General features: G+C 31.0%; 2 protein-coding genes across 2 annotated transcripts in view; both read right to left on the reverse strand.

Moving 5' to 3' along the window:
• The window catches only part of LOC107403660 (peroxidase 16), a 2,149-nt gene extending 852 nt beyond the window's left edge, over nucleotides 1–1,297 (reverse strand). The window contains exons 1-3 of the mRNA XM_048467332.2: nucleotides 839–1,297; nucleotides 523–720; nucleotides 225–390 (exon numbers count right to left, since the gene is read on the reverse strand). Of these exons, the coding sequence (XP_048323289.1) occupies nucleotides 225–390; nucleotides 523–720; nucleotides 839–1,066 (592 nt within the window). The 5' untranslated portion in view covers nucleotides 1,067–1,297. The remainder of the gene's footprint in view (nucleotides 1–224; nucleotides 391–522; nucleotides 721–838) is intronic.
• A 4,500-nt stretch (nucleotides 1,298–5,797) lies between these two features.
• On the reverse strand, nucleotides 5,798–12,133 carry LOC107403649 (putative glucose-6-phosphate 1-epimerase). The gene is made up of 9 exons (XM_048467333.2): nucleotides 11,737–12,133; nucleotides 9,215–9,289; nucleotides 8,736–8,792; nucleotides 8,493–8,653; nucleotides 8,200–8,340; nucleotides 7,450–7,552; nucleotides 7,266–7,365; nucleotides 6,604–6,852; nucleotides 5,798–6,185 (listed from the first exon to the last, which is right to left on the reverse strand). Exons 1-8 carry the CDS (start codon nucleotides 11,872–11,874, stop codon nucleotides 6,638–6,640), a joined length of 990 nt encoding a protein of 329 aa, XP_048323290.1. The 5' UTR covers nucleotides 11,875–12,133; the 3' UTR covers nucleotides 5,798–6,185; nucleotides 6,604–6,637.
• Nucleotides 12,134–12,951: the final 818 nt, after the last annotated feature.

Raw genomic sequence — 12,951 nt, forward strand, 5'->3', positions numbered from 1 at the left:
GTGAAACAAAGAAAAAAAAAAAAACATTTGCAACTGTGGTTATTAGTTCATGATGATGATTAGAAATTCAAGATTTGAAGTTTAATAATGCCAAATGTTATATAGTTACATCAGGTGGGGACACCAATTGATTACCCCATATTGTCAAATTTATCAAACCTTTCTTTTAAATAATTAAATTGAATAATTATATAGGAGAAAAGTTGGGAAATAATTAAAAGTACCTGACAAAGCAATCATATCAGTCTGGGTGAGACCATGAGAAGCAAACATGGAATTGAGCTGGTCCAAATTAAACTCAGGATGAGGAAGACGATGTTGTACACTGGCAATTGTTGATATTTTCCCATCTCGCCTCCCCAACTCCACAGGATACGATGGTCCTCCAGACTATATTTATATATTTTTATATAATTAGGATGAAAGGTTCAAATCCATGATCATTATAAAGAAAAATAAAATGAAAAATTAAAACTATATGGTTGAGTTTATATATATATATATATATATGTATAAATATACCAAGACAATGACATCTCTGGTAGCAAGAGCAAGAATATCAGCACATGAAACTCGGTTCCTGCAATTGGGATTGCGATCAACAGCTGCTTTGGCTTTGATTACAGTGTCGAATCCATCTCCGGCAAGAGAAAGGTTATCTGGATGATCCTTCTCTGCCTTACCATTTTGCGAAGCCAGCAGCACTGATGCATCGCATCCCTGATGGAGTACGTATTAGTTACTAACAATATTTATTAAAGATTCACATATAAGTTGGAAAAATGGAAATAAAAATACAAAGTTTATATATATCTATATATATATTAATATTACAAACCCGAACAAAGCAATCATGGAAAAAGAGACGCAGAGTGGCCGGAACAGTGACAAAGGTTTGCTGGAACTTCTGAGTGACAGCGGAGCGGACTATGGATTCAACATTGGGGCAAATGTTACTGTAGAAGTTTGTCCTAAGTTGAGCAGAAGCTGAATTGAACAACAATGAAAGAAGAAGCAGAAAACAAGCAGAGATCAGAATAAATCTGCTGCTGTGAGTTTCTGCCATTATTGTTGCTATAATCTACTTGTTGTTGTGTACTTAATTTCCTTAATTTGACATGCTAGCTAGGTTTTATGGGGGCATATTTATATATACAGATTTTGAGAACAAATGGACAGAAATTAACCCCAAAAAAAAAAAAAAATATTATAGTTGGAAATAAACAAAAGAGTTTCTGTAGCTAGCTAGGCTGGGACACTCTGGCTGCTTGCTAACTTTATGGGTTTAATTTCATTTGATGAGAGATGGAGCCAAAAGAGAGCTCACCATTGATATATTATTTCATTTAATAAATAAAGTTCCCCATATTAAATCAAGAAATTTAAACGACTTTTGTATATGATTGGAGTTCTAGAAGAAACTATGAACCACTAGTGGTCAGTCTCATCACGAGCTGTACATGTTTATACTATAAGTTGTGATAAGTATTACATATTCTAAGATTGTATTATAATTATGTGTGACATGAAACATATTTATATATATATATATTGGATGAAGTTGTGAAAGGGTGCATTGCCACTTCCACACCACATCTTCAACACTAAGAAAAAGGAAATGAAGAGAAAAAAATAAAAATAAAAACTCATGATGCACAAAAATAGAATGACTTGCATTATAGGATTACGACTTTTAGCAAATTTTAAATTAATTATTATTATTATTATTATTTTTTATAGATATAGGAATAACATTTTTTTGTATTTTTTTTTTATTAAATTTGTATGTATTATCCCTTGGTAGTGATGCAAAATTCTATTTTGTTCCTTGAAAATAAATCAAGAGGCTGAAGAAGCTCTATTCAGCAAGTAAAAGGGTTTACATTTGTTTTTAAATTTAAACTCAATATAGATTAATTATAGTGTTATTGCAATAATATGTATAAAACCTCATTCCAACTAGCTAAAAAACTTCAATCCAAATATTAAAAATAATTATTTTTACAAAAATAACAATAGAAAAAAGAAAAAAATATCTAAAAAAAAAATAAAGTTGTGACGACAGAATGATTAAATTAATAGACTTTCAAAACTTAAAAAGCTATTAATTATATTAAGAGTTGAAAAATAATGAATATTTTGATTATGCTCTAAAGTCTAAACTAGTACCATTTATGACATCTTAACATTCTAAAGTGCTAATAGGAAGCAACAAATCTTGAAATTTTATAGCCACCCATTTACCATAAATGTTTGTGCTAAAACTTTTTTAAGAATCATTCAAAACAGCCTACCATCTAGCCCACAGAAAATGGCCTACTATCTAGTTTTTTGAACAATAAGCTGTTTTTTTTTTTTTTTTTTGGGTTAATTTGGCTGGTAAATATCAACAAATAATACACATGATATTATATTTCCGAATTCAAATCAATCTTTCCATTTAGTACTTACCCGAGTTTAATTAAAGACAAGTTGATTAGGAATATATACATTATATAAAAAGAAAAAGCTGGTAAAAAAAAAAACTAGTTGTCACCTTTGATAATCATTTGATAATCATCGTGAATGAACGTTCATATATGACAATTTAATTTGGTTGAATAAGAGTTAGATAGTTGGTTCTTATTCTGTGCTATGTACTGTACACTCACGGCCTACAAGTTGAATCAGTTGCCGTCCAACTTTACAAAAGATGATAAGCTCCAATTGCAATTTAACACAAGGATATGGATCAGAATTTGCCCTTCACCCAAAAAAAAAAAAAAAAAAAACATATTTTTCAAACATGGATAATGACTTTTTGATCAATAATTCAAGCTGACAAGCAATGGCAACCCGGCCTCTTACGTAACGTCTATATATATATATTATAAAATTAACCAGAAATCAAGCTAGCATTATTTCATCACCATAAATGTGCAATGCAAGGCTTCACAATTATATAGATGTGTACACGCAACTTAGATTATAAAATTCACTTATTCAGAAAGTTCCTAATGCTTTACATAAATTGGTAATTAAATTAAGAAAGCCTATCAGAGTATATATGCAAAGCAATCATTCTTAATTCACATGTTTGCCACAACTGTTGTACTAATTTTTATTATTATTTTCTTTTTGTTCATTATGTTATTTATTTTTTAGAACAAATGTACTCTTCTTCTTTTTTTTTTTTCTTTTTTTTTTTTTTTTTTTTTTTTTGTCTATTTGGGTGTTATTTTAAGTGTAAGATGGGATGTTGACTGAAAAATGTTGAACATGGAGCTAGCTAGCTTACGATTGATAGTAATCTGTAGCACCGAAGTCACAGCCGACCATTATGGAAGAACTCTAATTTTTTTCCCCCCTAAAAAGGTCAATATATTTAATTAAATATTTCGGGGAAAAAAAATGGTCAAGGAAACCTAATAAAGCATCTGCCTTTTGTGATATAATTTTAATTTTTGGTTTATCAAAAGACAAAATAGTTTTTAGTTTATCAAAAGACAAAATAGTTTTTAGTTTAGGAAAGATAAAAACAAAATTTTGCTTTCTTTTTTTTTTTTTTTTTATAAATTTTCCAGAGGAAAAGGCCTAAATATATATTGTTTATTACTTTTTTCCCTAAAAGACAAGGGAAAATGAATGCTTTCAAAATTTAATAAAAGTTGGGGGGTAAAAACACTATTAATTTAAAGAATAATGCTAGAATAGGGGTGACCACAAATTGAATTGGATCAACTAAAATAAAATTAAACCAAAGCTATATATTATATATAATTTTTTATTATTTTAATAATATTAATTTCAAATTATTAAAAAAATAATAATATTGTTAAAAAAATTAAAAAACAATAACCGAATCGAATTGGTTTATTTTGATTTGGTTATATTTTGGTTTATTCAGTTTAAAAAAATTACAAAAAACAAATGAATCGAACTAACATCCATCCCTCATTAAAGCTTCTAAATAAATATATTAAAATGCATATGAAAGTTTTATATGTAAATACTTTATTAATTAATATATTATTATAAGTTAGTTATAAACGAGTTAACTCTTAAAAAGATAATGTAACTAAATATAAATAAAAAAATATTAAAATATAATATTCGGTATGCATCTTTATTGATATATTAGTAATTCTAATATTAAAATTTATATACGTAGTTTTTACTGATATTTGTACGAAAATATAAAATTTTAAAATTATCTATAAACCCTTAGCTTAGTTTCTTCATTTGAAAGAACTACATTTATTTTTAATAACTTCAATAAATTCTTTTTAATTTATATGACTTTTCAAAGTAGAAGGTCAACCCATTTAACGTTAGACCTACAACTTTTTTAATGGACAATTAATAATTCTTTTTAATTTCTTATATCTTACGTGTATATATATATATATATATATTTTTTTTTTTAAAAAAAAAATCCTTAGTTTTAATTAGATGTTATAGCTTTGTTTTAATTCGATGTTATAGTGATAAAGATTAATTTATTGAAAAATAAAAAATAAAGAGTATCGATGAAGTTAGATAAAAAAATTTACTTTTTATTTTATTAGACTCCATAAAATGTTTTTATTTTGAAGATTATGTTATAATACGGACAAAAATTGCTCTAACAAAACAAAACCAAAAAAGAATAAAAAATAAAAAAATATATATAAAACCGTTAACAGAACATGCAGTCGAGAATTGTAGCGTTGCTGAGCTGAGGACAAAGGAAAAGCACCGAAAACAATTATTTTAGAGCTAGTTTTGATCATTTTGATACCAATCTACACATGTTAGGTGAATATTTGTACCATATATATATATATATATATATATTTATTTATTTGTTGGAAGAAATTATCACCACATCAATATATATATAGCTGTAAGCATGCTGTCTTTGTTGAATTACATTAAATTATTTTGTTTTTCCATGTGTAATTGATATAAGACCTAGATCACATTTTCGTCACGTACTTGCATATTATATATCTCTGCAATTTTTAATTTCTTTTGCGTAAATAAAATAATTTTTTATGGCATAAGATTCCATATTATGTAATAAACTAACTTGTCATTCAATCAAGCCTTTTCTTACGAATAAGTTTCTCTCTTTCAGATTTTATTCCTTTATTAGATACTTCAATGACAATCACTTCTTTAAGCGAAATGTCTGTTTGTTTTATTAATTTCGTACTATGGTTGAAGAAGAAGAAATAATTACATAATTACATGTATATAGAAATACCTTTCTGGAAACAATCTCACAGGATAAGCAGGTAGAGATTTTGATATGGAGACTATTTAATTGGATACTAAATTTTGTCTAATAATTTGTTGTTACTATTTAACAATCAATATAGATGAGATAACTTATCATATAGCATACCTTTATTATAAAAATTTTATGGCTTCCTTATTATATTAAAATTAGCAATTACAGTATTTAATGTGATCTAAAGACTTAAAAAAAAAAAAAAGAAAAAAAATTCTTAACATTAAAAACTTAATTTAAATCTGATCCATATGCATGAACATATAAAAGAAAGAAAAAGAAAACAAGAACACAACAACACATGCTTCCCTCGAAGCAGCAGAAAACGAATTTGAAGCATAAAAAGGATTAGATTGAGAATAATTTGCATCAAAACCCTTTTTTTTTTTTTTTTTTTTTTTTTGGGGTTCTAGTCCCTTTGGGGCTCAAGCTTCCAGATCATATGGTAAGCAGAGTCCTAGAATAGACCAACAAAATTATAACTCATTCTAATTTGGATATAACATATTTTGTCAAGTAGGTTGTTTCTTCAATACAAATTCAGAAGAGAATTTTAAAGGCTGTATAGCATCAAATGGAGATTGATAATAAGAAACATATAAATAAACAGCAAAACTGACTGTGAATGTAAAATAGAACAACTACCCTTTCAAGTTTCAACCCAAATAGAGATTCCATTGAATAAAAAAACATGTTATCTCCATCCACCACAGCAGTAGTAGTCCTTGACCATTGTATTTATCATCCACTCTAACATGACACGTCCTTAACAGGCATCCACTATATTTTGATAATTATTATTACTATTATTAGAATAAAGTCATCAAGATCCGTCTTTCACCCAAGATAAAACGAAAATTTAATGGCAAAATAAATAATAATTTGGCAGAATTTTGGAGTCCCGATCCATCTACATGTTGCAACATAGGACCTACACAAGATACAAACATCAATTACCAATATAATATATATGTGCAGCCACATGGAGCTATCTACCAGCTTTGCAATAAAAGAAAAAAGAAGAACATTGAAACATAACACCATTCACTCCCATGCCCAAATAAGAAAATGTATTAGAAAGTTTTATAACACTTCCACAAATTGCATCCGTGGTTCTTGTGTTTATAAGTTATGCTTTTTAATTGGACAATAGTCAGAAAACATGAGACTAACCAAAAAATTAGAAATGACAACCATCTAATCTGAAAATTCTGGCACATGAACTTTTAATTGTCTACTTTCTCAACAGAACCAATCTTATTTCCAAAATCTTCAAGAAAGGCTGCTGGTTGCTTTAAAAGCAAAATTTCAAAGAGCTGTATTCATTGTGTCAACTGGTTAGTAAGTACCTGTACAAGATATAGATCACAGATTGACGATCTTTCAGCTGCCTTGTAGAACTTTATGAGGATCGAGTTGCCCACTACAGTAACTGGAAGGAACAGCTGACAGCTCCTGCCTTCCTTTCCACTCCTCACCAGGTTTCAATGTGATAGATTTCTCAATGGCAGCAGCCTCCACACACAGCATGTGCTTGTATTCATCATCTCCAAAATCAGCCATAGCCTTTGCCTTCTTGTCCCAGGGATTCCACACCACTGGATATATAATTAAAAAAAACAAAAAACAATAAACACGGAACATGGTTATAGAATGCCAGCAACCAAACCATGGAATATGCATTTCAAACAATAAAGTCAGAGCTACAAAAGTTCCAGGCGCTGCTGAAACAGGACTATAGATGGGAACATTAACAACTTACTTTAGCAACAAAACTTCTGCTCATTCCTTCATTCTAAGTCATCAGCATTATTTTTTAGCACTGAATAAATCAAGTTCAACACCCAAATATTTGTCTTTGGCTAGTAGATCACTCAAATCAAAGCAGGCTTAGCTTTAAGGCATGCAGACAAAGGTACCCAGATCTCTACATGCATGGTTCAAAAACAAGTACTACTTGAATAACAATAAAATCACAACCAGGAAAGCAGATGGACATGTTGATTCTCACCAGCATCTGGAAGTCCCTCTTTGCGCATTACAAATGTTCTCTTCTTTTCATGATCCAGAATTGCAATCTTTGTAGGAGTGCTAAGATAGATCTTGTCAACCTACTTGATGATGAAAACATTACACAAGTGTTGGAGATAAAACCAACAAAAACAAGAGCAAAAAGGACGGCATCATAAGCTTACTTCTGATTCAAACGTTATCGCATCCCCTTGTTCAGTAAAGCGCTCCCTATTCTGCAAGTTGTCAAGATAATCCAGGGTCTCTAAGCCTTCTACTCGAACTTCACTGGATAAATCCAACCAAGCCAAATTGTTTAGAATTCGCTTCTTTTCAAAGAAATCATACAGTGGGGACTCTGGCCCATCTTACTCCTGGATATAATGCTTTATATGAAAATGACAAAAGAAATTGTTCATCAACTTTAAGTCATGGGCATATCAACAGCAATGGAATCCAAAAGAAGCTGTCAAATTATTTACGAGTTAGGTTTTGACAAGTGACCCACTATTTAAATAAATAAATAAGTTGAAAAACCCTTCATTTGACATTAAATGCATATGCGTTAATTAATTAAATATTTGACCATATTAACTTCTAACTACTTGAAAGAAGCAGTAAACTAGACCTTCAATTATAGCATAAAATTCAGGTTTTAAACAGCAGGCAGAGAAATTGTCTCGAAATAAAGTGCCTGGATCACCATGAGGATCAGCAATTTTGCTACTGAAACACCAAGCAACATGCTTCATTTTAAAGTCACACTTATTATGACAATCACCAAGTCTCTATTGTTAAGGAAAAACATTCGGTGACAAAAAAGTGTCTAAGCGTGAGAATAAGAAAATAAGTGTGCAATGCAAGCAACCTAACTGGATAAATATCACCAAACTGTTATATTACAGCATAGGAAACAGAAACCAAAATATTACTACCTGATATCTGAAACAGAGAAATACGTATGATAGGCAAATGTAAATGAGAATGCCTTCCCATCAGTGTTGGTATTCCTGATACGAGATGTCAGCATCAGATCTCCACCTGGTGACAAAGCTACGCGCAGTCGGAACTCATAACTTCATTGAACAAAAAAGAGACAAGTAAATGAACCTTCAATAGTGCATTGACTGAAAAATTAACACATAAAATTAAAATTTGAGATAGTTGTAAATTTTTTTCATTAACATACACAAGGATTAAGGAAGTGATGATGATTTTGAAGGCTCACCTGTGAGGCCAGATCTTCAAATCTTCTTCAGAAGGCTTAAGTAGCAAATCAACATAAGCCCTACTGGATGTTGGTACCGGAAAAGGAGGTGGATCAGTGTCTACTATCCAAAACCTGTTTCTAGCAAATCCATGCTGCTCAAGAGAACCAAGACCTCCAAACTGCAAATATGAAGCAGACTCCTTGACCAAGACAAACAATCAAACCAAGCAAGCAAAGGGTATTTCAGAATGAAACACATACTTGTGGAAAACATATTGGAATTCCACCACGAATTGCTTTCGGAGGCTTAAATATCGCCTGGTAAGAGATTAAAAACCTGTTAAGACATGATTATAATATAAAAATAGAATAATATAAAATACTATTTTAGTTGATAAACTAAAGTATATACACAAGAGAATAATAATTTACTTGCATAAAATATTTTATTTAGAGGGACTAAATGTTTAATTTGCAGCAACCAAATACTTTCATACTTCATTAGTAAAGAGCAAGATTATACTGCCATCTATTACATGTATAAAATGCTTCAATGCAAATACATGAATGATAAACAACAATTTGTTAAAAACAAAAGAGAGAAGCATGGTTTGTCCATTAAAATAATGAAAAGTGTTCCACTAAAATATTGGATAGTGCATTAGTATTAACAAACAAATTTCCTTGTATAACATTCACTATAAATAAAATGAATTTAGAATTAGATTACTGCATATTACCTTACTACTGACAAACAGCAATTCCTCACCATGGTCATTCTTCCATGATGTCACATGCCCCCCATACAAATAGACCTGGAAACCCCAAAAATAATTAGTAAGCTAAAACAAGTGAAGGACTACAGTCAGCATAAAGGAATGTGGAATTGCAACCTGAAAAATTCCCAGTATAACCAAAAAGAGTACATCAAAATAAAAATAGTAAGCTAAAGGATATAATGATCCTCGAAATCTAGCAAACCAAAAGCCATTTAACATCAATACTACTAAGCAGGAAAGCAGTTGATAAAAATTTTACAACAAATAGATAATCTTCTCCGAACTCCACAACTCCATTAGAGCAAAAGATGCACCTTTAACAGATATTAACTGCAAAAGTTAAATTTCGTCCAGCATGCACTTGTCTCTACAAATGTTCTTGCTGTATCACTGTCTTGAATCAAAATAAAAAGATAAATAAAGTAGAACTGTTAAAATTATATATCCTGCTTATCTAACTTTTAAGGCAATGTTTGTTTCATGAAATGAACCTTGGATTGAAATGAGATCCCAATTAAATCCTCATTCTACTGTTTGGTATAAAAACAATCCATAGGAATGGGATGTCCATTCCATTTCTACCTCCTTCTTCCTGTGATTTCTCTCGTCTCTATGTCCCCTCTAATTCTCTTACACTTTCCTTTCTACTTTCTTTCTCTAGTTTACTTATCTATGTTGTCTCTCTTCTTTCTCTCCATTATATTTCTCTACTTCATCCTTTCCTCTCTCCCCCACCTTTCTCGACTGTCTCCTCTCTTTTAGCTCTCTCAATAAACACTTGATTCATTTAAAAGGACACAATTCAAACACTTAATGATACCTTTATTCCATATTTCAATTTAACAGCAGAATTAATTCCTTATTTGTAGCATTCCTAACTTCATCCTATTTTATTTTGATCTCACTATATCATCAATTGCACTCTTGTTATCAAATGTTCCCCAAATTATAAGGGTGATTAATTGAATCAAGATCTGGTGGATCGGCCATAGCAGCATGCACCAATCCTGTATTTAAATATTAGACATTATTTTTGGAAAATAGCAAGCACCTGAAAGCTTTTGCCACTCATGTTGCTTAGGTTTAGTCCTCATTTTGTGGAACTCCTTGCCCCACAATTAGTCCTCATTTTTTGGAACTCCTCTAGAAAGTTGGAAGAAAAAGACTTTCGCACAGCTTTCAAGCTCTAACTCTCTGGTCACTTTCTTCTTAACTTTGATGTTCAGAAAATATAGATATCATTATGGAGATTTATCTCTGCTTTTTCATCTGCTTCTTCTACTCCTCTTCCAAAACAGAAATCAGCTGGACTTAATTATAAATTTTTACTAATTTTATGCCTAAATCAATTGTCCATAAAATATCACTGCAGGTCTCAACCAACCATAGCCCTAAAGTTCAAAGAGAAATTTACTGCTAAATTTTTCAATCGTTTATCAGATTTAAGGTCAGAATTTTTCCAATAACACATAAGCAGACAGAAAAGGTCCTAACTGTTTTTCTTTCTCTCTCTTTCCCTCCCCTTCCCCCCGCGTGGGGGCCTGTCCAGTAGCACATAACAAAAAGTAACCTTTCGATCTCCCAAACCAATATATGGGAGGCAAAGCAGCGTCAAGTGTGATACAGATGCCTTATCATTAAATATCCCCCATTTAATTTTTAAAAATTTTTGATTCTCAGCAATGACACCATTCATAAAGAAGATACTACACAAACTAATGTTAATGTAATACATGATCACGACACACTTAATGCAATTGTTTGATTTACCACATCTGGCAGATCGGACTTAATTTTACAGATAAAACACACCAGCTATGTAAATCAGTCCAATACATGTATAGGGTGCAAGAAAAACAGCAAAAACAAGTTTTAAGTAGGACCAAACAGTTAAAAAGGAGATTGAATGAAATATAAATAATTGCGGGTGCCAGCATTTATTTATAATATATACAATACATTTCAACCCCATAAAATATCTGGGCTTAGTTTTGGTGATCCATTATATGATTCACTTTGTGGTGTTAGGCAATAAGCAAAGGCAGGCAAGTGATAAAAGTGCTCAAATTTTCCTTTTAAAGGAACAAATTTGAATGAATCTAAAGCCTTAGAAACAAACAGGCATTCCGAAAACAGAAGGTAAAAGGAATACCAAATTCATCATCATCAGCTCATCACCAACTCTCACCATTTTTAAAATTATTTTACAAATACAAAAACCGCCAAATCAAAAACACTTCTAAACAGATCCGATCTTAAATTTTAAATCTCAAAGAAAACCAACAAGACCCTAAATTCACCAAACTAAACAAAAAATTTACAAATCACGAGGGGAAAAAAAAAAAAAAACCATGAATCAGATCCCGATCAAAATCACAAGCAAACAAACGGCAGAAACAAAAAATGGTATTAAAAAAAAAAAAAAAGAAACGAAATTAGGCGGGAAACGAGGTCATTTGTAGAGAGGAAAGAGTAAATTTAACCTCGGCGGAAGTGCCACGGGGCTCGCGAAGGACGACCTTCTCGAGGCCATTGACGCCCTTGCAGAACTCAACCGCCGAAGCACTTCCTGAAGTATTAGCTGCTGCTACTCCTTGAGGAGGAAGCTTTTCGCCGCTCATACCTTCTTCTTTTGTGCTTCTTCCCCTTTCTGCTTCTTCTTGTTGGTTCTTACTTCTTAGTGTTTTGAGTTGCAGAGCTTCACATCACCACCACCACCTCCATCATACACACACAGCTCTACACAGTGCTCTCTGTATCTGTTTGTATATAATAAGCTGTCTCCAACTCCAACACCCAAAAAACCGAAAAAAAAAAAAAAAAAATTACCAACTATTTCTTTTCCTCCTAACTCTCTCTCTCTTTGTCAGAAGAACCTTCTCTCTCTTTCTCTTTCTCTCTCATGAAATTTCGTTTTCCTTTGTTGCCATTCCCAATCTCTGTCTCCGACCCGAAAATTTTGGGCCCGTCCCGCCAACTTTTTATGAACCTTTGGATTTTTCTTTTTCTTTTCCGTACCGACCCAGCCCACTTCCATCTGGTAATTTTCTTTCTGTTTTTTTATTATTAATTCTTCATCACCTTCCATGACATTTCCCTCTCTAACCCAAATTAAACTTCCTTGACAAATATATATTTTATTTGCTAATTTTGTTTTTTGTCATTTACCTTTAAATTATTCCTTAAAATTACTATTTGGTTATTGTATTTTTTTCTTTTTCTTTTTTTATATTTTTACCCACTCTTTTGCCTCTTTGTTTTTTTATCTATAAATATTTTTTTCTTTTTATTTTATCATCGAAGTTAGAGAATTTTGTGAGATTATTATACAACAAAACAATAATATATTAAATTCAAAGAGACAGCCAATAAGACAACGTTAGTAGAATTGATAATAGAGTAAATGTAGTTTTTTTATTTTATTTTATTATTGGTATTAGAAAATTCTATCTTAAATCATTGTAAAAGAGATCCAAAGAGATATCCCATAGTATGCGATTAGTAGAACTTATTAAAAATTCATGAAAATAAAACTTTAGCATGTAGAACTTTATATAAAATGGATTCATAGAGTTTAGACTCTTTTAATGCCAAAGATAAGGATAAGAGCTTGGAAGAATTTAATAGCCATCACAATCCTTGTCCCAGAGAGATGATAGGGATGAGAGTACAAACACAAAAAAAAAAAAAAAAAAAAA

The sequence above is a fragment of the Ziziphus jujuba genome, chromosome 1 (genome assembly GCF_031755915.1).
Source record: "Ziziphus jujuba cultivar Dongzao chromosome 1, ASM3175591v1".
NCBI lineage: Eukaryota > Viridiplantae > Streptophyta > Magnoliopsida > Rosales > Rhamnaceae > Ziziphus > Ziziphus jujuba.

Excerpts from the sequence above, each read along its gene's own strand:
- LOC107403649 (XM_048467333.2), bottom strand. The coding sequence starts at position 11,874 with ATGAGCGGCGAAAAGCTTCCTCCTCAAGGAGTAGCAGCAGCTAATACT. Across the intron at positions 8,654-8,735 it reads TTCCAATATGTTTTCCACAA|TTTGGAGGTCTTGGTTCTCT; the intron begins GTATGTGTTTCA and ends TCATATTTGCAG. Across the intron at positions 7,553-8,199 it reads TTCTCTGTTTCAGATATCAG|TGAAGTTCGAGTAGAAGGCT; the intron begins GTAGTAATATTT and ends GGATTTATCCAG.